This window comes from Canis lupus, chromosome 35 (assembly GCF_011100685.1).
Source record: "Canis lupus familiaris isolate Mischka breed German Shepherd chromosome 35, alternate assembly UU_Cfam_GSD_1.0, whole genome shotgun sequence".
Lineage (NCBI taxonomy): Eukaryota > Metazoa > Chordata > Mammalia > Carnivora > Canidae > Canis > Canis lupus.
Genome location: NC_049256.1, coordinates 15,771,304 through 15,796,541, shown reverse-complemented (window position 1 = coordinate 15,796,541; position 25,238 = coordinate 15,771,304). Strand labels below are relative to the sequence as shown.

The 25,238-nt window shown below is 47.9% G+C and overlaps 1 protein-coding gene across 1 annotated transcript in view; it reads right to left on the bottom strand.

Annotated features, from left to right (window-relative positions):
• Nucleotides 1-20,038, bottom strand: part of JARID2 (jumonji and AT-rich interaction domain containing 2) — a 261,062-nt gene extending 241,024 nt beyond the window's left edge. Inside the window, exon 1 of the mRNA XM_038584207.1 lies at nucleotides 19,399-20,038. Within this exon, the coding sequence (XP_038440135.1) occupies nucleotides 19,399-19,443 (45 nt within the window). The 5' untranslated portion in view covers nucleotides 19,444-20,038. The remainder of the gene's footprint in view (nucleotides 1-19,398) is intronic.
• Nucleotides 20,039-25,238: the final 5,200 nt, after the last annotated feature.

The window sequence follows — 25,238 nt, the reverse complement described above, 5'->3', positions numbered from 1 at the left end:
CACCCCAGCCAGGAAGAAACAGGCTGGGCACGTGACGTTTCCCCAAGTGCAACCAAGCCCAGCTACTGCAGAACAATGACCGTGACACTGCTGCTTCCTTCTGAGGCCCTACAAATTAGCCTCTCCCCCAGGGGGAGGGGATGCTGAGCACACTGCCTGCTACTACTTCCCTTTTCACTCACGGCTACTGTTCCAGGGTGTGTGTGTGTGTGTGTGTGTGTGTGTGTGTGTGTGACATGAAGACAGTTAAAAATCTGAACTGATATTTGCATTTGCTCTCTGTTGACGTCTATGGGAAGTAAGAGTTAAATTATACTTGCCCAACCTCTCCCCTCAAAAGAGCTCTTTCAAAAGTGAGGCCATACAGGGACCCCCCAAACTCTGCTTAATCAGCACAAATACCACATGGGATTCATCAGGCCCACATGTCCTCTTGTGCTCCAGACAATCCGTAGAGTAAAATGTGGAGACATAAAGGAATTAAGAAGAGTGTGTGTGACAGTGAGTTGAGGTCTGCAGCTGGTCAGTACTGACCTTTTATTTGGAGACGCTGATTCTCATGCCATCCTTTTTATGACTATGCGAGAGCACTTTGGGACATTTCCAGCCAGGAGAAAGGAAGCACCATTATTTACCACCGCTGGCTGAAGAGACCTGACAAGCTCTGCTTTTAAAACCTATACAGACTGGCCGCCACCACTTCCACCGCCCGCCAGATTTCCAAGAAGCAGGACTTTTGGAAAAACCCATGAGGGGATAAAGAGGCTAGAAATAAATCAGGGGAAGCTGGGACATCGCCACACAGTCCTGTGAAAGATCACGTATGCATGTTTATTTTTTTTAAGATTTTATTTATTTATTCATAGAGACAGAGAGAGAGAGAGAGGCAGAGACACAGGCAGAGGGAGAAGCAGGCTCCATGCAGGGACCCCGACATGAGACTCCATCCCAGGTCTCCAAGATCACACCCCAGGCTGCAGGCAGCGCTAAACCGCTGCGCCACTGGGGCTGCCCACATATGCATGTTTAGTTCCCAAACACACGCTTGCCCAGCCCAAAGGGGACTGGACATGCTGCTGTGGCTACACCAAGTCTCTGCAGGAAGGGGTCAGCAGATACTGCAGGACCCTGGGTGGGGAACACTCCCTAATTGGCTGGACAAGGAGTTGTCCAGTGGGTCACTCTGCAGCCAAGAAGTAGCCTTAACTTCCGTACCCATGGGGAGAAATGAGGGCAGTTCCCAAAGCATTATCCCTTGGCAAAATAAATCCCACAGAGCAGAATCTAGAACATTACTGCACAGATATCTCAAGTCCCAGCTGCCAACCTCATACCATACCTAGCTGGGGCTGGGAAGTTGATTAAGGCCTTAAAATTCAATTACGATTAAAATTACTCTAAATAACAGACTAAAAACAAACGAATGCAAACCTAAGCTTAGGGTGGGGGACCTACAGGGACAAGAAATTCAGTGCCCTCCCCACTCCCACCCCAGACCTTGTCCAAAAGAAGGTCAGTCCCACAGCACTGACTGGAGCAGTGGCTGAGCCGGATCGGACCAACATGACAAGGACAACCAACTGGTCCTGTTCCTTGGTCTTGTGCTTCTAAAGGGCAGTCAATGTGCCAACTATTTTAAAGCTCCAACACACTAATTCTGTAAACAATAATGGCTGCAGCCTGCACGCTGCACACTGCAATGGATTCCTCAACTTGGCCTCATCACTTATGCAGCTGATGAAACAAACACTGACAGCTTTTTTGCATTTGTAAAGGCCCCACAGCAGCTGTGGTGATCCCACCATAGAGCAATGAATTAAGCCTGAAACCCAGCTGGGTCTGAACAGAAGCCCTTTCTGCACAATACAGCAAGACTATCATTGTTAACCTAGGCATTATTGGGAAATATTCTGCATTACATTATAGGGCAGTTCTAACTCAATTCTTAAAATTAGCTCTAATAAGCAATTTTAGGAGGAGGGATGTGGCGTTTCTTTTGAAACCGCACAAGTATGTGTATAGGTCGTAGGTACACCACACAAAGGCAGCTGGGCAGAACAGGACACAGATTTCCAGTTAAACAATGCAAAGTCTAAAATAGTAACTCCTTCTTAGATATTCATACACACGCACACACACTCACTCATGCTCACACCTACCTTCTAAATTGAGGGAGGTATCTTAACCTTGCCAATTCTAGGCAGTTTGGCCACTACAAAGAAACTCCCCATTGGCTGAGCCGAAGCAATGACCTGAGCACTTGAGCACAAGAGTCAATCTGGGACAGAGGGCCATACCAGAAAAACTGGTGTGAAAAAAAACACGATTAATACCATGAGTCAGGGGCAGCCTGGGGCTCAGCGGTTTAGCGCCGCTTTCAGGCCGGGGTGTGATCCTGGAGACCTGGGATCGAGTCCCAGGTCAGGCTCCCTGCGTGGAAGCCTGCTTCTGTGTCTGTGTCTCTGCCTCTCTCTCTGTCTCTCTCATGAATAAATAAATAAAATCTTAAAAAAAAAAAAATACTATGAGTCAGGAATGCTTCTGACTTAAACTGAACTTAAACACTATGCAATAAATAAGATTCCAAAGGCCGAGACACACTGGTCCTCTGGCTTCCAATCATAACAAGGAACTTCAACGTAAGGCACAGACGCTGGCTCCTCCAGTGAGGAAAGGCTTGGAAAACACTCGGGCTACGCGACTTTTTCAGGAACCCCCACAGCCCACCCCCACCATTCCACCCCTCTTCTCTTGCCTCACAATTTCTCTGAATGCTTAAGAATCAGCAAAAAAATGTTCCCATCTCAAAGAAGAGACCAAGATCATTGCAACAATTCACATCAACGTGGATAAAATATATCTGGTACAAAGACATCAAAAGGAAACATGGCACTACCCCTCCTCCTTAAAACAACTCCCATTTCTTAAAGGAGTTCATGATGAAGAACCTTGGAAGCACGTTTTTTATTGAGGCAAAGCAGGCTTGGAAAGGCCCAAAAAAATCGGGGAGAACTTGTAGGTAGACAGTGGTTCTATGCTCCAAGGTGTTTTACCAAGATTAAAAAAAAAAAAAGTTAAAACATAACCACAAGAAAGTCAAAACTGAATGTAAGGCCCGGCACCAGTTCCTCCTAGTCCTTCCTCTCACAGAGAGGGTTTTTAGTCTACCCCTTCCAAAACTCTATGTGGATCTGAAAGATCCACAAGTACAACCAAACACACCTAAGCACCCCCATAAAGTAAAATTTGAAGTCCCACTTGTTTTCTCACATCTAAGTGGAGCATACATGGTTCTAGCTTAAACTTGTGTGCACGGTGTTTACAGTTTGCAAAGGAGGAGAGGAAGACAGACCCTTACACAAAGGGTGGCAAATCAGGAAAATGAGAACCCCAGTCCCCACAGGCAAGGCAGAGCCCAAGACAGGGAGAGCCCTTTTCAGATGAAAAGAATACACAGGGGCTCAGGGACAGAAGCTAAGGGAATTGCTTAGTGGGTTAACTAAATAAAGAGCAGTAAATCAATTTAGTCATGAATGGGTTTGATGTGCAACGTGTTCTAACTTATTTCCAGAGAAATGCAAACATCACCACGTCCCACAAAAACCTGCACACAGATGTTCACAGCAGCATTATTCATAATAGCCAAAAGGAAGAAAACCGCCCCACACACAAATGTCCCATCAGCTAATGGATGGATTCGCAAAATGTGGTATGTCCATACAGGGAAATACTATCCAGTCATAAAAAGGAATGGGAGTACTGATTCATGCTACAGCATGCATGAACCTTGAAAATGTACACTAAGTGAAAGAAGTCTGTCATGAAAGGCCACATAGTGTATGATTCCATTTATATGAAAAGTCCAGACAGAAAGTGGATTTGTGGCCGCCAAAGACCACAGAAACTGGGATGGTATGTGGGGTGACTGTCAGTGGATATGAAGTTTCTTTTTGGAGGTGATGAAAATGTTCTAAAACTGATCATGGTGATGCTTGCACAACTCTGAATATACTAAAAAAAAAAAAAAAAAAAAAAACCCACTAGATTGTTAAGGGGGGGAAAAAAATCACATTCACATCCAAAATCACTCAGGGAAAAGACTGAGATGCTTAAAATGCCTTCCGTCTTGAACTACCACTGAAACGCCAAAAGAAAAATAGTTGATGAACTGCCAAACAAACTGGAATAAGTTGGAGATGTGAGAGTTTTAAAAAAAGAAAGGCTAAAATGGGCTGACACTTTGCTAAAGATACAGCAGCAAAGGACAACAATGTGTGCCAAGAATATATATATATTTTATATATGTATATATGTAAAACGTTGTAGTTTAAACTTAAAAGTGCACTGAGGGGTAACCTAAATCTCCCCAAAAAATAACAACTGCAAATTTAGGCTTCCTATTCCCTCCCAACCCTCTCCCCCCACAACCCCAAGCTATGCTACAGGCTTTAATTAAAAGCATGTGAGTCTACCATTTAAATATATTTACTCAATGCCAGTGCCTACTCAGACAAGTCCTTTCAATGACTTTTAAAGCCATCTTTGGATTCATAAGTTGGGTAGGAAGCAGAGAGGAGGGGACTCCAGAAGTAAATTAGGCATTATTTATCAGCTTTACAGGTCTTTCAACACAGGCAGGGAGGATTATTTGCTGTTGATGGTAGGGGAAAAAAAAAAAAAAAGCAACCATGAACCACCATCCAAGGCCCTCCCTGGCTCGTATATAATGCCTGTCCTGAGGAACAAGTACTTATGCCTGGGCAAGGTGGTTCTGTTCTTTATTGAGATGACCTCCATGTACAAATAGAATAAAAGGACTCCTCTTACAATAGGTACCACGAAGGGTCTTCATTTGTATTAACAACTGTAAGCAAACAATGTTCGGCTGTAAAAGCTTTTGCAAGTCAAAGATAATGGCCTTCCTTGGTAAACTGACTGTTCTTTATAATCATCATTATTTATACTCCCAAGAGGCTTTGCCTACTGCTCCAATAAATTCTGGAAAAGAAATAGCATGACAACTTCAGCAAGTCTCATAGAAGGAGGAAAAGAGAAAAGGCGGGTTGGGTAGATGATGTGTCTCATTTTGGGCCATGTCAGCCCTTGGGGCAGGGAGCTCATCGCTTAATCAGAGCGTGGAGCAGAATTAGGAGAGAGACAAGACGACCACTTTTTAGGTTCAGATAAACCCCCTCCCTCCCCAAAGTCCAGATCTATGCTCCCTGCCTCCCAATGCTTTCCTGCGCACCAGGGCCAGAAGAGAACCTGTTTAATAGCATCATTAGAGTTTTGATTTATCACAAGTACAAAAGAGTGTGTTTCTCATCTAGACAAGAACGTGGTGTAACATGAAGCTTTGCAAGTCCGTATCTGTAGCAAGAGTTTCTGCAGGACTAATTGATGGTGTTTAGACAGTGCTGGGGGGGGGGGGGGGGGGAGGGTGGTACGGACGGGCCAGTGGATTGAAACAAGTCTTCCCCAACCTCTCCTCCAACCAGGAAGACTTGGCCGGTGGCTCAGATACGCCCAGAGCTCAGACTCTCCAACAATCAGGCAAGCCAAATGTGTTCCTTATTTAAAGGAGGTTTCCTTTCACTCTGTCAGCCACCTTTCAGATTCCAGCTAAGTTTAAACCACAATGGTTTGGAATCCTAACAGTAGTTTTGAGGATTACGATACAGAACGGGTATTTGAAAACATTTTTAAAGACACAGGACGTTGAAATCATGAGCTAACATATACAGATCACTCCTCCCACCACCCTCCCCGGTCCCAAAGAAGGTCATTATTAAATCCAGACCCTCCCTGGCCCCCTGCACTGTGGGGAAAAAAAGTGATAAACCGTACAGGCATTTAAACAGAAACCTGATCTCTGCCACTCAAGGATGTTACCACCGCTGGGGATTACTTTCATGCATCTTTAAAATTCTTCCAGATTAAGAGTTCTGTCAAGGTGTCAATACCAATATTACTTAACAAAACTCGCCTTTAATTAAAAGTTTTAGCTCAAGTTTTCAAAGCGAAAACAAAAAGCCACTGGCCCTTAACACTGCTGGGTCAAGAGAGGGAAATGCTCGCGGCCCGTGTTTTAACCTGGTTTTCACTCTTTTACATTTGGAAAGCAAACTTTTGTCGGATCAAAGCAAAAATTATTTTTGCTCCCAGGATGACTGCTCATTATGGCCTTAAATCCTTTTTGGAATGAGGTGTGGGATATACAAGTAAATATATAAAATAAACATCCTTCAAAGAAAGGGCAACCTACTGGGAGTCCAAGCCAAAAGGCCGCAGGGCTGGTAAAACTGAATGTTATAACCAGGCTAAAATAATCAGGCTCAGTAATGCTGTTTTCCTGTCCCCCACCCAGCTCCTCCAGCCTCATTCCTAAATCAATGCACAGGAATGGCTCTGTAGAGGGCCCCACCAAACATTTCAGGCTTTTCAAATGTCCACTGTTCATCTGTCATCAAAGGCAGTTGGCCTTTGCCACTGGAAATGATCGCTACGAAGAGGAGTCACGTGGCAAGTGCAGGGGACCGCATTTTGTGGTGCGGTGGCAGACGCATTTCCAACAAGCCAGCACAACCAAAGCCCTTCGAAGCACGTGAAAACCATGTGCTACCAATTTAACTGGGACTCCAGGGCCCGGCTCCTTATGCAATGCCTTCCTTCCATCCCCGTTGGCTCTTTCATCCTCCAACATCAAGATGTTATTACAAGCCGAAAATAGAGCCCACAGAGCTTTAATGCTCTGGGCGGCCTGAGAATGGAAGAGGGGGCAATTTGGGTAAAACCAGTACACCACGTCTCTAAAGGGACGTCTTGACTAAGGAATTATAAAGGAAGGAAAAGAGATTTATCCACAAGTGCTCTTTTAAACACCACAAAAAGTAACGCTGCTTCTTAGCAGCCCTGTGACACCACCTCATTTGCTGGGATAAGGAGGGGGAAATGCGTCATCCCAGCCACCAAGAAGTGTGTCCAGTGTAGCGCTCAGGCTGCATTTTTTTTTCCCGTAAATTCGGAAGAAAAACCAAGTCATAAAAGGAAAGTTCTGAGCACCTGTTTTATTTTTATTATTTTTTTCTTGAAGATTTATTATTTGAAAAAGAGAGAGCATGTGCACACACATGGGGAAAGGGCAGAGGGAGAAAGGAGGAGAGAGAATCTCCAGCAGACTCCCCGTTGACCAGGGACCCCCAATGCGGGGCTGGATTCCAGGACCCTGGGATCATGACCTGAACCGAAGAAACCAAGAGTCAAACACTTAGCCCAATGAGCCACCCAGGTGCTCCTTATTTTCATTTCTATCCTCTATCTCAAACAACCAGACACGCAATAATAAACAAGAAAATGCAGAAACACTATGTTCCCTCTTCAACCTTGAGGCTGAAGAATGACAGCCACAAAGACCTGTGGGACTCAGAACAATAACACGATCTAGATAACAGTGTATAAAGCACTTGACCTGGATTCTTTTTTTTAAGATTTTATTTATTTATTCATGAAAGACACAGAGAGAGAAGGGCAGAGACACAGGCAGAGGGAGAAGCAGGCTCCATGCAGGGAGCCTGACGTGGGACTCGATCCTGGGTCTCCAGGATCACGCCCCGGGCCAAAAGTGGCGCTAAACCACTGGGCCACCTGAGCTGCCCAGAGCCACCAGGGCTGCCCACCTCACATGGGTTCTACCTCTTCCAAAGTGACCCTGAGATCAGAGGTGTAATTCCCCCCATTTTATAGATGAAGAAATGAAGACTCAGGTAAAGGGACTTGCCCAAGGCCACCTGCTCTCTTCCCTGTATTTTGCAGCCCTGCTGTCAACTGACATATAAATTTTCCCAGGACGAGGACGATAACCTTTTCCCCAACACCTAAACACCTAACATGGTGCCAGAGCATAGCAAGCAACCAGAACATACCAGCTGTATTTAACTGGACCATCTGCCAAGCCAGAGCCCAACGGGGCCTTTGCAACTGCAAAGCCCACCCCACTAACAAGACAGAAATCACATGTGAAAACAATGAGATTCCAGGTCATCTTCCAGCATGTCAATCCTCACAAAAAGGCATTTCATAAACAGAAAATACGTGATTGTACCAGTATACATCCTCTCCTCACCCTTCACGGCCACAGTCATTCTAACATTGTGTTGTGTCCTTAGCGCAATTTTGTTCTACAAAGTGATTTCACCCATCTTATTTCGTTTGGTTTGAAAGCCCTGAGAGAAGACAAGGAAAGAAAATAGAAACTTAAACAAAACCCATCTGACATCTTTACTACTCATTACAAGGGCCTGGATTGGTTTCTAAAAGCCAACAAAACAACCAACCCGCTGGCTTCACGTGCACTACCTGTGGGACTGTAATTTAGTACAGGCTTTCTCCACGAAAACAATGTAGGAACAGGGTTCTCAGGGTAAACAGGAGACACTTCTGGGGTGCCTGGGTAGCTCAGTCAATTCAATGCCCAACTTGACCAAGGCTCAATTTTGATCTCAGGGTCGTGAGTTCAAGCCCCACTTTAGGCTCCACAAGGGCCTTGTAGCCTAATAGCAAAAAAAATAATAATAATAAAAAAAGGCACTTCTGAGCCAGTAATTCCACTTTGAAGAATTTGAAGTGAAAAGATAGAGAAAACATCCTGGGCATGGCATTTTGCAAAACAGGCACCACCAAAGCAAAAAGGCCACCCAGAACAGGCAGGTCGAGTAAACTGTTAGAGAACAACCAAGTAACCCACAGCCATTAAAAATAATGATGTAGAATTGTATTTTGATAATCGAGATAAGATATAAATGCAAAAGGCACATAACAATGTCACACAGGAGCATGCGCCTACACACATCAAACTACATATCTATCTCCGCAAGTGCAGGAATGCCCGGTATGCAATTGCAATGGTTCTTATCATTTGTAGTCCTTCAGCTGAAGGTCTTATAAAGCAAAAAAGTCATTTTCAAAATGGGACAATTACTACTGGCATATAGGTATGGGGCTGACATGGAGAGCTTACTTTCCGCTGAAAATGAATCAGGTACGGCAGTTACCATGGATAACTGAGAAGCTACCTGGAAGGAGGATCTCTGAAACACTTGTCCAAGAAGAGTAACAGCCTTCTGCTGTACCGGGGGCTGGATTTCACGCCCTAGCTGGGTCAGTCACTGACAAAATGTGAGACCCCAGGCAAGTCACTTAACAGAGTTAGATATCTCTGCTTCCTCAGCTATGCGATTTCTGCTTAGTTCATCTCCTTCCACTAGATCCATACAAATCCCCTCCCATAACTAGGGGATATCTGACATACTCCAAAAGCATCATTCAACTCAACAATGGACTTCCTCAGCTGCACACTCCCATAAGATCCGGCCCCTCCCCTTCAGGGGCTAAGAGAAAAGGAACAGGTAAACAAAGATTCCAGTGCCTAGAAGTAGGTGTAAGGAGTCAGGCCGACAGAGAGAAGGGGCTTCATCCCGCCTGGCTGGAGGAAGGGGTGGCCAGCTGTCCAGCAAGGCCTCAGAAGGGCCAGGTAGGGCTCTTCAGGCAACCCACTCGAGGAACCAGGACGTGCAAAGGCTAAGGGCTGGGTTCCGCTAAACCAGAACAGGTGGCCGGATAGGCCCGGGGCCCAGCAAGAAGGGCTTGTCATGCTGTCCTGACACACTTGGTTTAGATTTATTCCAAAAGCCACAGGGAGCCCATGAAGGATCACGACCAGATTTTCAATTTCAAGGATTATTGCTCCAAGATCCCAGTTTAAACATCTTTGGTGAAACGTCTTTGAGCACAGATCCGGGGCCACTCCAGTCTCAAGGGTCAAATCTGTGCCTCCAGTTCACCACCCAGACGTGTTTGGATGACACAGAGTGCTTCATCAAACAGAGTGGGGGTGGGAAGAGATTACATCAAAATGGACTTATTCTAAAGCTACTCATTTGGTTTATTAAGAGGCCAAGTATAGAATTCATTTGACTCATTTATTTCTGAGTCAGCTAGGAAGGCTGCCGGCAGGCCCGATGTCTCCAGGTTGGTGATTTCCAACTGTGTAATGATACCTTGACCATTTGTGCAGGCGTATGCAATTTACAAAGTGCTTTCACATCAAAAATCTCACTGGCTCTCCCAGTAACAAGCCCAAGAGGTGGATGAAACAAGTTTTCCAGATGAGGAAGCAGCTCGGTGAGGTTACGTGGTGTTCCCAAGGGTCAGATGCCCAGTGTAGCACAGGACCCAACCTTGAACTCAGCTCGCATCCCCAATCCTGTCCATTACCACGGCTTATCTGTTATGTTCATGACTGAGCCTAAGCCTGTGAATCAAATCTAAGGCACTGCGTTACTGCGGCCCACGTACTAATAGAAAGGCATATACACAAAGCACAAGACGCTCCAGGTTTTAATCATGTCCGTATCCGAGAGCTGCTTCACAGAGTGAGCATACATTCAGTAGCCCTCATTCTGCAAACCTATGGAAGGAATAAATGCAAGAAACACATGCTCAGCCCTAATCCCTGCTCATTTCCTCCTGGCACCTGTTTCTGCCCCCACAGGCACCAAACACTTTAACAGCTGGCAGAAATAAGAACCAAGAGATAACCACTGTAGATCAAGTCCTCACCAAAATTGTGCTTAGGAAATAACAGAGAAAGAACCACCCAGATTTTTAAAAAAAGCAATAAAAGAGGGCACCAAAAGGTCTCCCACACTCTCCTGGATCATTCATTCACAGCAAACCAGAGGGTCTCCTGATGGAAAACAGACACAGACACACACACCACACACACCACCCGTCTCGCTGCCCCTCACCCCCCAAAAACAATAGTGCTGGGAAAGGAAGTCCTGCTCCTACTGCAGAAAACAGGTGTGTGAGGAAAGAGCTGCACTGGGAGGATAAAGGAGCAAAACTGGCTATATTTTGTTAAACCTTCTAGGATTCCTGGTAACCAAACAGTGCCGCTGATGACATTTCTGACATTTCGATGCTCACTGGCCTTCCTCTTCATGGGTGGTGGGGCTTGACAGACTTACAAAATTAGAACTTAAAATCCAATTTAGGCCTCTGAGGCAGCACCAGCCCTCAAAAACAGCTCTCAAGAACTTCAACCAGTAGGGTTCCCCTTTCTAACACCCTCATACATCCTATGAATACGAGTAATTATGTATAATGTTCCCATTACTCATGCTGCCTCATTAACATATCTGGGCAGCTTTTGTTTACCACAGGGCCCGGACCTTGGTGAGGATGAGGGCCAATGATTGCCCCAGCGCTGCCCCCCCCCCCCACCCCCACCCCACCCCACCACAGTCCCATAAGCAGCAAAGGCAAGGGCAACAATACAAGGAGGAAAAAAAAGAGAGAGAGGATCCAATTTGTGACAGCCCCTGCGAAGAAAGCAGGTTCCTGCAGGTTCTCAGAAGCCTGGAGAGCTAATGTGGCCCAGCCGGCCCTGGCCCTAAGATATCACCGAGACAGTGGGTGGGGACACTCACAAAAATATAGAGTACAAACCAGTCAGTCCCAAAGGGTACTGGGATCTCAGCTCTTTTTTCCAATGAGAACTCAAGGAGACAGCCAGCTGGGGAAAGAGGGTAGCTCCACCAACTGGTGTTTAAAAAAACAACAAACACAAACATGTACTTGAGACGGATGCACTCCTTCTGTTCCAGGGACGCTGACAACCTGCCTTAACTTCCCCAACTTGCTTAAGCAAAAAACCTCTCTGAAGCCTGCCAAGAGCCCTTGTTGTGATCTTTTCTTCCCCTTTTTTGGGGTTACGGTCATCATTTCATTTTACCGCTCGTTCACCTGGACCAAAAAGTAGGAAAGAGATATGCAGTCTTTAACGTCCTGGCCAGTGTCTAGCTGCCTTGATTTTCTCTTCTGTAAAATGGACTCAAAAGCCTTTTTCTGGTGTGAACTCACTATGGAAACAAACGTGGGCGGTTATTTCCGAAGTGACTGGGCCTTCTCTTCACAATGCTTTCAGGAGGAGTGGGTGTTGTGTGGCCCATCTATGGTGTTTTCTACAATCCAAGCTCTTCCGGCACATTTCTTTAAACTTCAAAGAGAACCCCAGGAGAGATAGGCACCATTCTCACAAGATTAGCAAAACCTGTTGTAAAACAGTGTGGAAGTGGAAAGAAATCCAGACAGATACCCGAGAGGCCCAGGATGTACTCCAACAGCTCCACTCAGGCGGGACCTAGACCTCACCCTATGGGATCTACTTCTGTAAAACACAGACCCTTTCTGATCCCAGGTGTCCTCAGAGACAAGAGATGTATAGCCACCTGCAAGCACTGACAGGAACAGAAGTCCCGGAAGCAGGCAGGTTTACCTGACCATGAGCCAAGGGGTATCCGGCCAGCACTGCCACTTCCTCCAAGATTCAGCTCTACTTTTAGTGACTGTATTCTGAATCGGCAATGAATGAAAAATCCCTTATTACAAAGTGTGAGGCTGGGGCACCTGGGTGGCTCAGTCAGTTAAGCATCTGCCTTCGGCTCAAGTCATGGTCTTGGGCTCCTGGGATAGAGCCCCGTATCAGGCTCTCTGCTCAGCAGGGAGTCTGCTTCTCCCTCTCATCTCTTGCAGTTGTGCACATGCTCTCTCTAATAAATAAAATTTTTTAAATTTTTAAAAAATAAAAAGTGTGAAGCTGCCAGAAGGTATGGTATTAGCTGAAATCCCAAGAAAGATAAAAAGGATGAGGAAAAAACCTCACTCCGATGGTCTACAAAAAAGCAGACAAACAGCAGTACCAAAGTCATCGGAGCTCCCACCTCCTGGGATGAAGGAAGTCTGCAATCATAAGGCAGATCAGGAAAAGATGTTGGAGCCAAAAAGAACCAGAAAAAGAGAGCTTGGAGACTGGCTGAAAAAATACTTGAGACTGGGGGGTCTGGAAGGAGGCAGGTATCAGAAGTTACCTCCTGAAGATAGAAAGAAACAAAAGATAATTGATTCAAACTAAGAAACTGAGATTCAACTGGTCTCCTTTCCGTTAAGGGGTGGGTTTAAGGATTTGAAATGGAACAAACCTTCAGCAAAATCTCCTAAGTGACACACAATAATTAAGGTTGCTGGATTACAAGATACAAGTTTCTGAACTCCGAATAAATTAGGTGTAAAATCCCTAATCTTTCTGCCCCCTACCATCCAGTGAATGACACAACTGGTTTTTTTTGTTTTTTTTTTTAATTCTAAAAGTCATACAAGTTGCCTCAGTAGGGCCTCTCTAAACTGAGCCACATGTCACCTATGCTGCCCACATGAACTAGATAGGGAGTCTGCTCTAATACCTGGGGATTAGGTCTAAACACAATGGAAATGCTCTTAATCAGAGGCCAGAGGGACCAGAAAAAAGCTGGTTAGCTCATGTAAAGTCTGTCAGCTGGGAAACCTAAAAATCCATATAGATTTTTGACATTCTGACCTAAACACCTAAATGTATTTTTAAAAACAGATTTGTTGAGAATCCCAGTGTTTCATGTTATGCTTTTTTGGTGTTTGTTAGGAAGGGAGTTTGGGCAGGAATGAAGTTCGGTTCTTAAAAGGTAATCACTAGCAAAGCAATGCATGTACACAAATCCTTAAGATTTTTCCCCTAGTCTTTTAAGTGACGGCCCCACATCTAATTTAACAGCCTAATTTTTTTTTTATTAATTCACTTGATTTATCAAGTGTTCCCCAAAACCGCCAACTTAAAAGTTTTCATAGAGACCAACTCTCAAAAGAAAAAAAAAAGAGAGAAACCAACTCTTTCCGCATTTGTTCAAAGGTTTACATAATATTCAGCTGTAATTGCAATAATAAGTCTAACTGGAATAACCTGATTTGGAAACAAACAACTGACACTTGGCAAGCCTTCAATGGGTGGGAGCCAAAGGGGACAGAGGCACACACACCGCAGGGCTACCCACGGGCCGGACGTCTTATTGGGGTATTATAGCCAGGATATTCTGCAGCCAACAGAGCAAGTAGGTTGGATAGGTAGAAGATGGCTCTTAGTAGAGCGGTTATGTAATCCCGAGAGACTCAGAGATGGACCACTGACAGTAGGATTAGAACACTGCAACAGGGGCTCCTAGCTACTCTATCATGGAGCACACGACTCAATCTCCTGGTCAGGAGTTTGAGTCCCACCTCTCGTAGAGATTACTTATAAATTCTTGAGACACCTGGGTGGTGCACTCAGTTAAGCATCTGACTCTTGGTTTGGCTCAAGTCATGATCTCAGGGTCAGGAGATCAAGCCCCGCCATTAGGCTCCACACTCAGCAAGGAGTTCTGCTCAAGGTTCTCTCTCCCTCTCCCTGTGCCCCCCTCTCTCCCGCACTCTCACGCTCTCTCAGATAAATAAATCTTTGAAAAATAAGTTCTTTTTGAAAAAGAACAATGGAACTCAAAGTCTAAAAATGAAATTTCTTACACTGCAAAACTTCTTAACCATTTAGGTAAAAATGTCAGAAACCTGGGTCTTAAGAACCTCATGATCAAGGGCAAACCTTAAAAATACTGCAGCGTGGCCTTTACCAAGTATTTTAAAGTACTAAGGGCTTCATATGGAACTTACGTGTGTCGTCTTTGAAGGGACAAAAATAGCTCCATTTGAACACAACAGACACAAGTTATGTACTCCTTCAAAAGATTTTCTCTTTCTGAAGGAGAAAAGTTTAAATAACCTTTGGAGCAGGGTATATATTAACACTGGAGTTATTTCCAAGGCACTTGGAAGTGCATCAGTAGCCCCCAGCTCAGCAACAGTAACTGGTGTGACCTACTATAAGAAAAGAAACAGCCATTATACCATCTGAATTCCAATTAATTTCAGGTGGCTATTTGGGCCAATGAGACTATGGAAGACTTGCAAGTCAGATGAAGTAATCACAGATTAATTATTACAGTGAAGTAATAATCACACAGGTTAACAGTAACTCAAATTGATTATTTGGGGACATAACTTTTTTCATTTTAAATTTATATGACACAGTTTGGACTCTTGACAGTCTTCCCTCCAAAATCTCTCCATACATTAATAGCTGCTCAAGAGATGCCTGCGTGGCTCGGTGGTTGAGCATCTGTCCTTGCTCAGGTCGTGATCCTGGGGTCCTGGGATCAAGTCCCGCATCAGGCTCCCCACAGGGAGTCTGCTTCTCCCTCTGCCTGTTTCTGCCTCTTTCTCTGTGTCTCTCATGAGTAAGTAAATACAATCTTAAGAAAAAAACAAAGTAAGAAAAAAAAATAGCTGCTTAAGTGCCCCTGCCCTACACTCACATAACAAAGAATCAAGTTTTCCACTACTAGACAGAAAGACAGCCAAGTAAACAGTGCAGGAAAGGAAAAATGTAGCAATTAAATGTCACGTACAAGGCTTTTGGTTTTTTTTTTCCCCTCAGAACTGTGAAATAGCCCAATTGGGTATAAAGGGGGGGGGAGGGAGGGAGAGGAGCTCATAAATCCTACCACTGTATTTTGCTGCACTTCTACTTTTTTCTTTATAATTTCACGTAATTGTAATTATAGTAAAGCCTACTTTTGAACGTTATAACATGAACTTTTCCCAGTTTTGTTTGATCACTCTGCAACTTTTACATCAGACAATTAGATACTGAGAACTTTACAGCCTAGTGGTACAAACTCCCTGAGCTGACCTGGAAATCAAACTGGCAATTTGTTTTTCTGCTCCATGCACGACTCGTACGGTCGTGTGGCAGAGATTTTTTATTTCAGACTCCTAGGTTTAAAGCCTCAAAGATCAAATGGTTTTGAAGCCTGCGTATTATATTCGTTATTCTCCCGAGGAGTAACCCATCCGAGTGCAGTGACGGACGGAAATGGCAGAAAGCATCCATAGAGCCAGGACATGCAACGCTTTTCATCGTCCAAGTGGATTGGGGCTTTGGAAGCAAATGCTTCCAGTTGTTACTCAAGGTATTGTTGTGGGAGTTGTGCCCAGCACAATTAAGACGGGATTATATAACAATTTATGAGTTTCTCAAGGATGCCACTGAGTATGAAATATAACCACCATGTCCCCCAAAGCCTGCCATCCACAATCCCACCCCCAAACTGCTTTGGGTAGACAATAAACTGAATGGCAACGCGGCAGGCATCTGAGGCTTCTGAGACCAATTGTGGAATATGTGCTGCCTTCCACCAGCTCGAGGAGACATACCCCCTGAAAGAGAGAGAAGATCTTTCACGCATATTCTCTCACACACAGGATCCTTGCAGATAAAAGTTAGGGGCAGAGGCAGGTGTGTTACCTTTCCTATTTTCCAGAGGACTAAACACACTCAGATTGTGAGTCTCCTGTTCTAAGCGTTCAGAAGTACTAAGTCCAGAACACCCTGAGATTTAGTTCTCTCGCGCTCTTTCAAGAATATGTAGCCATGACAAGTCTTCCCTGGTCCATCCCTCCCACCCCCCAAAAAAAGATAAAAGCACAGAGCTGGCCCAGCGAAGGAGGAGCGCCACCGGCCTCCCACGGTGGTTGCAGGGCTCCCAGAACGAGGGCCAGTTGCTGCTGAGCAACATCACCCAGAAAGGCATCCCGCCACATCCCCCAGAGACACCCCAAATGCGACTTGCATCGACAAGGTGGCCAAATCCACAGCACAGCCTCTTGCAAAGCAAAGCTTTCCCTGAGTAAAGTTTCCTTGCTTTTCTTCCAAGATGACAACGACCACCGTAGCAATGCCACACCGTCGGCAGACCTGCAAACAGAGGCGGCGAAACCCGTTTCTGCAGAAAGGAGGCGTCTCCTCCGCACTCGCCACCCCCTCCCAGGAACCGGAGAGGGGTCGGGGCGCCCGTGGTCGCGGGTCCGAGAGCTCCCCCCCAGCGCTCACCTGCAGGGCAGCGCCGCGTCCCAGGGCGGAAGGCGGAGGCCGGTCGCCGCCGCCGCCGCCGCCGCCTCCTCCTCGTCCTCCTCCCACGCCGCGGCCTCCGCGCGCTCCCTCCGCCCCCGGCCGCCCCGCCGCGTGGAACCTCCCGCCCGACTTCTGACGTCACGGAGGAGGAGGAGGAGGAGGTTCCACCCGGGCCGTCCCTTTGTGACGTCACAATGACAACAGACCGGGCCGGGAGCGTCCGGGAACCCGGAGCAGCGCGGGGGGGAGGCGGGGGGAGAACCGGGGGGCGGGGAGGGGGCGGGGAGGGGGCGCGCTGACGTCTCTCGGCTTAACCTGTTGCTCTCGAGACGGCGCGGGAGCGGCGGGAGGGCGGGCAGGGCCGCGGGGAGGCGGGCGGGCAGGGCCGCGGGGAGCCGGCCGGGAGGGCAGGGGAGGGCCGCGGGGAGGCGGCCGGCCGGGCAGGAGCGCGGGGAGGCGGCAGGCAGGCCGCCGCCATGCTCGGCCGTGCGCGCGGCGGGGGGCGCCCGCTGCAGCTGTGCGCCGCCCCCGCCCCCGCCCCTCCCCGCCCCGCCCCTCCCCGGGCCCCGCAGGCCGCGCCGCCCCCGCGCCCCACCCACCCGCCTGCCAGCCCGCGCGGAGCCCCGGGCCCCGAGCCGCAGCCGCGGCCGCACCGCCCGGAGCCGGAGCCGGAGCCGGAGCCGGAGCCGGAGCCCGAGCCCGAGCCCGAGCCCGAGCCCGAGCCCGCAGCCCGCCCCCTACAGGCCGCGCGCGCGCCCGCCCGGCCCAGCCCAGCCCGCCGCGACCCCCGCGCGCCCTCCCCTCCCCTCCCTCCCTCCTCCTCTCCTCTCCCCCTCTCCCCGCCGCCCGCTCGAGCACGTCGGGCACTCGGGCTCCGCTCCGCTCCGCTCCGCTCCCCCGGCGGCCGCAACTCGTGCTCTGCCTCCCGCGGCCGCCGCCTCCAGCCCCGGGCTCTGCGGCCGGACGCCGGGACACGACACAATCCCCTGACCGCCGGCGACAAAACGATCGATCCCACCCCACCGCGCTCCCCAGTTCCGCGAGGTCTGGGATGGGGTCGGGGGGGCGGCGGGGGCGGTTCTCGTCCAAGTTCTACCCCCTCGGCTTTGTGGCTGCACCCGGGGCGGACGAGCCCCGGAAAGGCGTCCGCGCTCCGGGGCGAGCTGGTCTCCATGCACTTCCTACAGCCCGACTTTAAACTAGTCCTTTGCATTCTACCCAGCCCTCTGCAATGCGGATGTATTTTAATTCTTAAATTCTTTGGGGAACAGCTTTTTAAGTTGGGCTTGATTATTTAACCTTGCATTTCTTTCATACTTGAAGTTTACGTGCCTAGATTAGAATCAGCCCTCGAGAAGAGGCATTCGGCTTTTTCATTAAGATTTTTTTTTTTTTTTTACAAAAACCAGTGCCCCGAAGGTCATCTCCCATTACACACATCGCACTGCTCAAAAAAGGGAAGATATGAACCACCAATTTGTCCACTCGAGTTAAATAAAACTTTCTTATAACGTTGCATTATTCCCAGTGTAGGTTCATTTGGGCTTTAAAAAAAAAAATGGGTTCTTTGATTTAAAGCATGCAGCTAATCACCGATCACTCGAGTGCATATTTGGTTAATCCTCCGTCCCCCTCTACCCACCCTCCCCCCAAACTTAAAAAAAAAAGCCATACACAAAACAAAAACACTCCCCATGCCAATCAAAACGTAGCTGTACTATGCACAAAACAAATTTAACTATCCCAAGCCATTTAAATCTCTGAATAATCACCCAATTTCAGAAGCCCGGTTAGCAGGGAGAATGTATTTGTAGTCACTTACACATGCATTCACATACCTACTTAAAAACATTAGCTATAGTGTAGGTCTTTCCCTCTTCCCCCCCCCAAAAAAACTGGAAACCATGAATTTTTAAACAAAACCAGTCCCATTATTAAAGTCAATCCCAACAAATGCATTCGCTGTAACATGATTCCCAACTGGTTTACGCTGCGAACCAAATAAGCCAAAAACGACCACATACATTAAATTTGATGTGCCAGTGCAAGGAACAAGATCGCCATAATCGGACCCTCGATTGCAACTTAAAGGGTTTCCAACACACACTCGTTACACGATTTCCCAAATAACATTAATAATAATAACACAAGCTCATTTGCATGCAAAGTGCAATATGAGGCCAAATCCGCCCGAGAATGCAGTTTAGTTACATTACCGCAGCCCCCATAACCCCCCTCCCACTCCAAGCTCCACCAAAATCCCTAGCCTTTCATCTAAAACTAGATTATGGTTGTGTCATTCGAGGTCAATTTATTCACTTGAGGTATCGCTACACCAATCTGTTTTTTCATCCAAACTAGGCAGACACGACTTTGCCTGAAAAGCCCTTCTTCTGAAAAGAAAGAAGCAGCCTTATCGGACGCTGTGTTTAAAACCCTTCAGCTGCAGAATTATCTATAAACTTGACATTCACAGCCATTGCTTAAAACTGCAAGTCAAAGGATGTGTTGTTAAGAGCACTTACGTATTTCTTCTGAATGATATTCCTCTTGGGTCTTTCCTTGCTCATTCTGAGATCCAAATGCTGATTGCAAAAGGGGACAATTGCTTCATGAATTTAAAGCCGTCAGAAATTTGCAAAAAAAATATCCTGGTGGTTTTTTATTGTTGTTGGTGGTGGTGGTGGATCTTGTAATCCGACTTTTCTTCCTCTTCCCCCAAAGCCCGATTCGCCTTGAAATAAATCCGAAATTGGGAAGGAGGAGAAAAAAAAAAAAAAAAAAAAAAGGAGCCAAAGACGAACGAAGCAAACAAAAAACAAAACAAAAAAAATTCACTTTAGTAAAACACTCATAATGGAAAATTTCCCCCGAAAACACACACACACACACACACAAAAAAAAAAAAAAAAAAAAAACCGACGCCCTTCACTCCCCCCCTTTTTTCCTCCAAAAACTACATCAGCGAAACGTGAAGGTCCTTAGTGTCTGATCTGTAGTTACATCTTGGAAAAGAAAAGGGAAAGATAAATTAAAAAAAAAAAATGTTGGAAGTCACGTTTGTGCTGCAGCAGCAGTGCGAGCAGAAGAGTCAACTCCGGCGGCGGCGGCGGCGGCGGCGGCGGCACCACAGCGAGGGCTCGCCGAGTCTCTTTTTTCCAAGCCCCCGAACCAATGAGAGACGGGCTAGCCAGCCCAACTTTAAATGGACTCTGCTTTTATACAAGTTAGGGCTCCTCGGGCAATTCCCCGACGGACGCCAGCCGAAAACTCCCACAGCTGAGCCGCCGGGCGCCCGCCTCCTCCGGCGCCGACCGACCCCGGCCCAGCCCGGGCGACCCCCGCTGCCCCGTCGACTAGACGCCCGCGAAGCTTCGACGAGCCCTTCTCGGGCGACCCCTCAGGCGTCGCTCCCACGCCGAGCCTGGGAGTGGAATTGAGAGAGGCTCCCTAAGCCCAATGCATGGCACGCTCGGTCGCTCCACCTCACCCCCTTTTCCCCAGCTTGCCGCTCACCCTACGGCCGCCGCACGCCAGCCCCCGCCCCTGCCGTCGCGTCTACCTGCAGCCGGGCTGCTGGATACCAGTGCCCCAGGACGCCCGGCCCCGGGGAGAGCCGCCTATTCCCGGGGCACCTTAGAATGGTCCCCTTGATCTTCTGGAAGTTGTAGTCCCCCGACTACAAAATGGCTATGGCCACGGGAGCTGAGAACTACAATTCCCAGCCTGCCCCGCGAACCTGTCACTCAACTCCCCTCCCTCCTCCCCGCCCCCTCCCCCTCGCCGGCCCTGCCAACAAACGCTTGGATGTGTCCCGCGTGTGACACTGCTAGAGGCTGGCTCGGGATTGGCCCGCAGAGCGTGTGGTCCGCGAGCGAGGAACTCCCCACGCCGGCCCGCCCCCGCCCCCGCCCCCCGGGCCCCGGCCCCCCCGCCCCGCCCCCCACCCGCGGCGCCCCGCCCCCACCCGCGGCGCGAACTGCCTGTGGAATCGAGGAATCGCGCGCGCGCCGGCCGGAGCCGAGCGGCGGGGGAGGGACGCGAGGCTTCCCGGGGTGGGGGGCGGCGGCGGCGAGGGCTTGGAGCCCGTCCTAAGGAGAACTGGGCCACGCACCAAGAGGAATCCTCGGTGCGAACTAGTTGATCGGCGGCGCCTGCTGCCTGTGCCGCGCAGCCGGTGTCAGCTCAGGACACCGCCTCGCGGCTCCGCACGCGGCTGCTGCGGCCGGCCCGGGGTAGGCTGAGGTCACCGCGGCCGGCGCCCCGCACCCGCACCCGCACCCGCACGCGCGGCAAGGGCCACCCCCCGGCGCGGCACGCGGCGCGGAGCCGGCCCTCCCCCGAGGCTGGCCCCGGAGCCCCGGAGCCCCGGAGCCGGCGAGGGCGGCCGCCTCCCACCTGCCTCTGCACCCCTGCTGGGTTCTCTCCTCCCGACGTGCAGCCAGGAGCAGGCCCCGCGCTGTCTCCTCGGGCCTCCTGGGCCCCGTACACAACTTCCCGCGTCGTCCGCAGCCGTTCGGCCCCAGAAATGCCCTCGCTTTAGGAGTGCCTGCGGGGCTCGGTCGGTTGAGCGTCTCCCTTCCCCTAGGGCTGGGATCCTGGGATCGAGCCCCGTAGGGGCCTCCCTGCTTCACGAGGAGCCTGCTTCTCCCTCTGCCTCTGTCTCTGATGAATAAATAAATAAAATCTTTTTTAAAAATACATAAATCTCCTTGATTTAACTGTGGCTGCAGAGAAGTAATGTTTTAAAGGATCTCCTCTCGGGCTTCCCTCTGGGTAAATGAGAAGTGGGGTCACTCACACTGCCTTATGCTCGTGGCTCTACATCTTATTCTCCTTCCCATCGCGTGTGATTCTCCTTACCTGGAAAGTAGAATAACTCGGGTTAACACAGTTAAAAGGTTAGTTGCAGCAGTGTTTTCAGGAGGTAACCACGGTCCAGAAAGGTCTCTGACACTGGCGGTGAGACACCTGGATTCAAATAATACTTTAGCCCTTGCTCAAAGGCAGCAGGTGGCTTCCGTGGGTTTGTCGCGAGCCTCGTCCACAGATTCAGGATGGCCAGGCCTTATGGAGAGGATTTTATTTATTTATTAAGCAGAGAGACACACAGAGACAGACAGGCTCCCTGCAGGGAGCTGGGTATGGGAGTGGATTCCAGGACCCGGAATCATGCCATGAGCGGAAGGCAGACACAACCACTGAGCCACCCAGGTGCCAGGGAGGATTATACAACTAACTAAAAACCCGCCACGTTATAGGAAGCTCTCAGTCAACAAAATAAAATGCCTTTTTTTTCCAAAGGCTTTTTAATCATTACCCTACCTTTTTAAAAAATCTGAATGCCTTCTGAAAAAATAATTTTGTCCTACGTTCATTCCACAATCGGAAAAATAAATGGCCTTCTGTGCCTTAAGATTGCAAAACTTGTTTGCTGGTGTATTTGCTGGGGAGGACTGAACAGAACAGACTCGGCTTTTCAGGGTTGACCACCCAAGTGACTTTATGGTTAGGTTACAACAAGGTGTTTTCAGAAGATTTTCTGATCATTACGACCTGTACATTGGAGGTCTGCACTCCTCCACAGTGTTATGGTTTTAACCAGTTTTCTAGAGGTTTAATGTCGGATCTGTCATTCCCCAGGCAAAATATTAAAGAACAAAGGTGGGTTTCTTGGTTCCCTGAAATAGCCCGGAGGCTGGGCTTCTCTGTCCCGGGCATGCAAACCCCCCTGCTGGGCAACCAACTCCAGATCACCACAACTCCAGATCACCACAAATACAGACTACAAAACCTTCCTGGTTTAGGCTGAAGGGCAGGGGAAAGGAAGGAACTTGCTCATTTCCAAAAGATTTGGATAACATTAGTGTTGTTTTCCCTGAAAAGGAAAATCAGATTGCCCTTGTGGAAGGCACTGTCTCCTGATGGACATCCTTTCCCCTGCTACCGTGGCAAAGTCGTATGTTACCTTTCTTTTTCCTTCTCCTTTTTTGTTTTCAATAAATCTAATTCACCCTTTCTCCTGATGATCTTAACTCCTCACAGCACTTCTCTTGTCGCCTTTAAGTCAGGCAGTGGGGAGTAAGCAGGATGGAGGGAAGACCTCACTAGGTGCACTCCTTTCTATAGAACCTGCCAGCACTGTCCTCATCCCTGACAACACAGAGAGAAGCCTTAAAATCCTTTGTTAAGAAACACTGAGCTGAGTACAAAAGGCAGACTTAACAGTCGATTGTGATACCTCTAAAAAGTGCTAATTAGCAACATGGAAAAATGTACTAAAGGGAACACATAAGAAAGGTGACCAGGAACTAAGGAGTTTTGAAGGATGAATAGGGGTTCAGTAGTTTGAAGTAAGCCAAGAAAATCTCCAGCATGGAAAAAAAATCATGATAACCCCAAAAACCAAAACACTACATTTATGGATAGGAACCAATTTTTGTTTGGGAGTGACTAAAGATGAGATACTGAGAGGTAAGCAAGAGCCAGGCCCAGAAAAGGCTCTCTGTGTGCCAGGCAAAGGAGTTTGGACTTCGCCTGGAAACTTACAAGGATTTTCACTAGAGGTATAAAGCATAATTTGCATTTTGGAAAGTAATTCTGCCCATATGACAGATGAAATTAGGGATTGGAGAAAAGAAAGAGACCTGAGGCAGGCAGACCTAGAAACAAGTTGCAATGTTACTGCACAAATGAACTGCGAAATGGTTATGATCTGACCCCAGTGACAGAGGAAATACCATAGAGAGCAGAGAACAGGTTGAGAAATATTTAGAATGTCAAAAGTCCAACGGACTTGGGAACTGGTTAGCTGGAGAGAATGCTGGCTAACAGGGTAGAGTCTAAAAGATTAAGATTCCTTAATCTTATACCTTTTGTGCTCTTTTAGACTTAGATCAAATAGCTGCCTTAAGAAGAATGGGAACATGAAGGAGGTGAAAGAGGAAGAGGTAGCAAATCATCAGATACAAGTAAGAGCAGACACTCACTATTCTGAGTTCAAATGTGGAGAGGAAATCATATTTACTTAGGCATTCTAGCCCACTGTCCGGTTTACACTAAGAAAAGACAGGTAGGGCAGCCCGAGTGGCTCAGCGGTTTAGCGCCACCTTCAGCCCAGGGCCTGATCCTGAGGACCCGGGGTCGAGTGCCATGTCCGGCTCCCTTCATGGAGCCTGCTTCCCCCTCTGCCTGTGTCTCTGCCTCTTTCTCTGTGTGTCTCTCATGAATAAATAAATAAAAATCTTTTAAAAAAGAAAAGACAGGGAAAGGATTGTAAGTTAATAAAGACCAAGTACAGAGCAATAGTCCATACTCCTATATTATATGCATATTGGAATTTCCCTCATCCTGTGCAGGGGATGGCACAGGTTATCCCACATGCTTCCAAAAACCAATCACAAACAACAAGACTCATCCTCTCCAGAAATCGTTCCTTAACAGTACATATTTCACTCCTTTATATTGTATACTTACTTGCTCACTTTCTCGAATTTTGTCTTATGTTCCCATCTCTTCTCTCCAAATAAAAAATAAGCTTTCAAAAGTCAGAGACCATGTTACCTACCTCTCATATCCTCCCCAAAGCTCCAGAGACTTAATAAGATTTGGAAGTGTCCAATGAATGTTTACTGTTGAATACTTCACCAAAACTGTAATGCTTGCTTATTTCGACTTTTGCCAGCCATTTAGTATTGCTGTCATCTCCAATTCCATTCTGGAACACTACTATTTTTCCTCTTGCAGTATCCAGATCCAACATAGTGTTATACATGCTTCCTCAGCTACAATCCTATCTCCAATTCAAGCCTGGCTGTTTGTCTTATTTGTTTCTGCATTCTCTGTCCCTGTTACTTCAGCCGCATTTTTTTTTTTGAAAAATTTTTTAAAGATTTTATTTATTTATTCATGACAGGCACAGAATGAGAGAGAGAGGCAGAGACACAGGCAGAGGGAGAAGCAGGCTCCATGCAGGGACCCCGACATGGGACTTGATCCCGGGTCTCCAGGATCACACCCTGGGCCGAAGGCAGTGCTAAACCACTGGGCCACTGGGGCTGCCTGTATATTTTTTTATCGGAGTTCAATTTGCCAACATATGGTATAACACCCAGTGCTCATCCCATCAAGTGCCCCCCTCAGTGCCCATCACCCAGTCACCCCATCCCCCCGCCCACCTTCCTTTCCACTACCTACATTTTTTTTTAAGACTTATTTATTTATCTGAGAGAGAGAGATAGCTCAGAAGGAGAGGCAGAGGGAGACAATCTCCAGCAGACTCCCACTGAGCACAGAGCCACCCACAGGGCTTGATCCCTCAACCCTGAAATTACGATCTGAGCCAAAATCAAAAGTCACACATTTA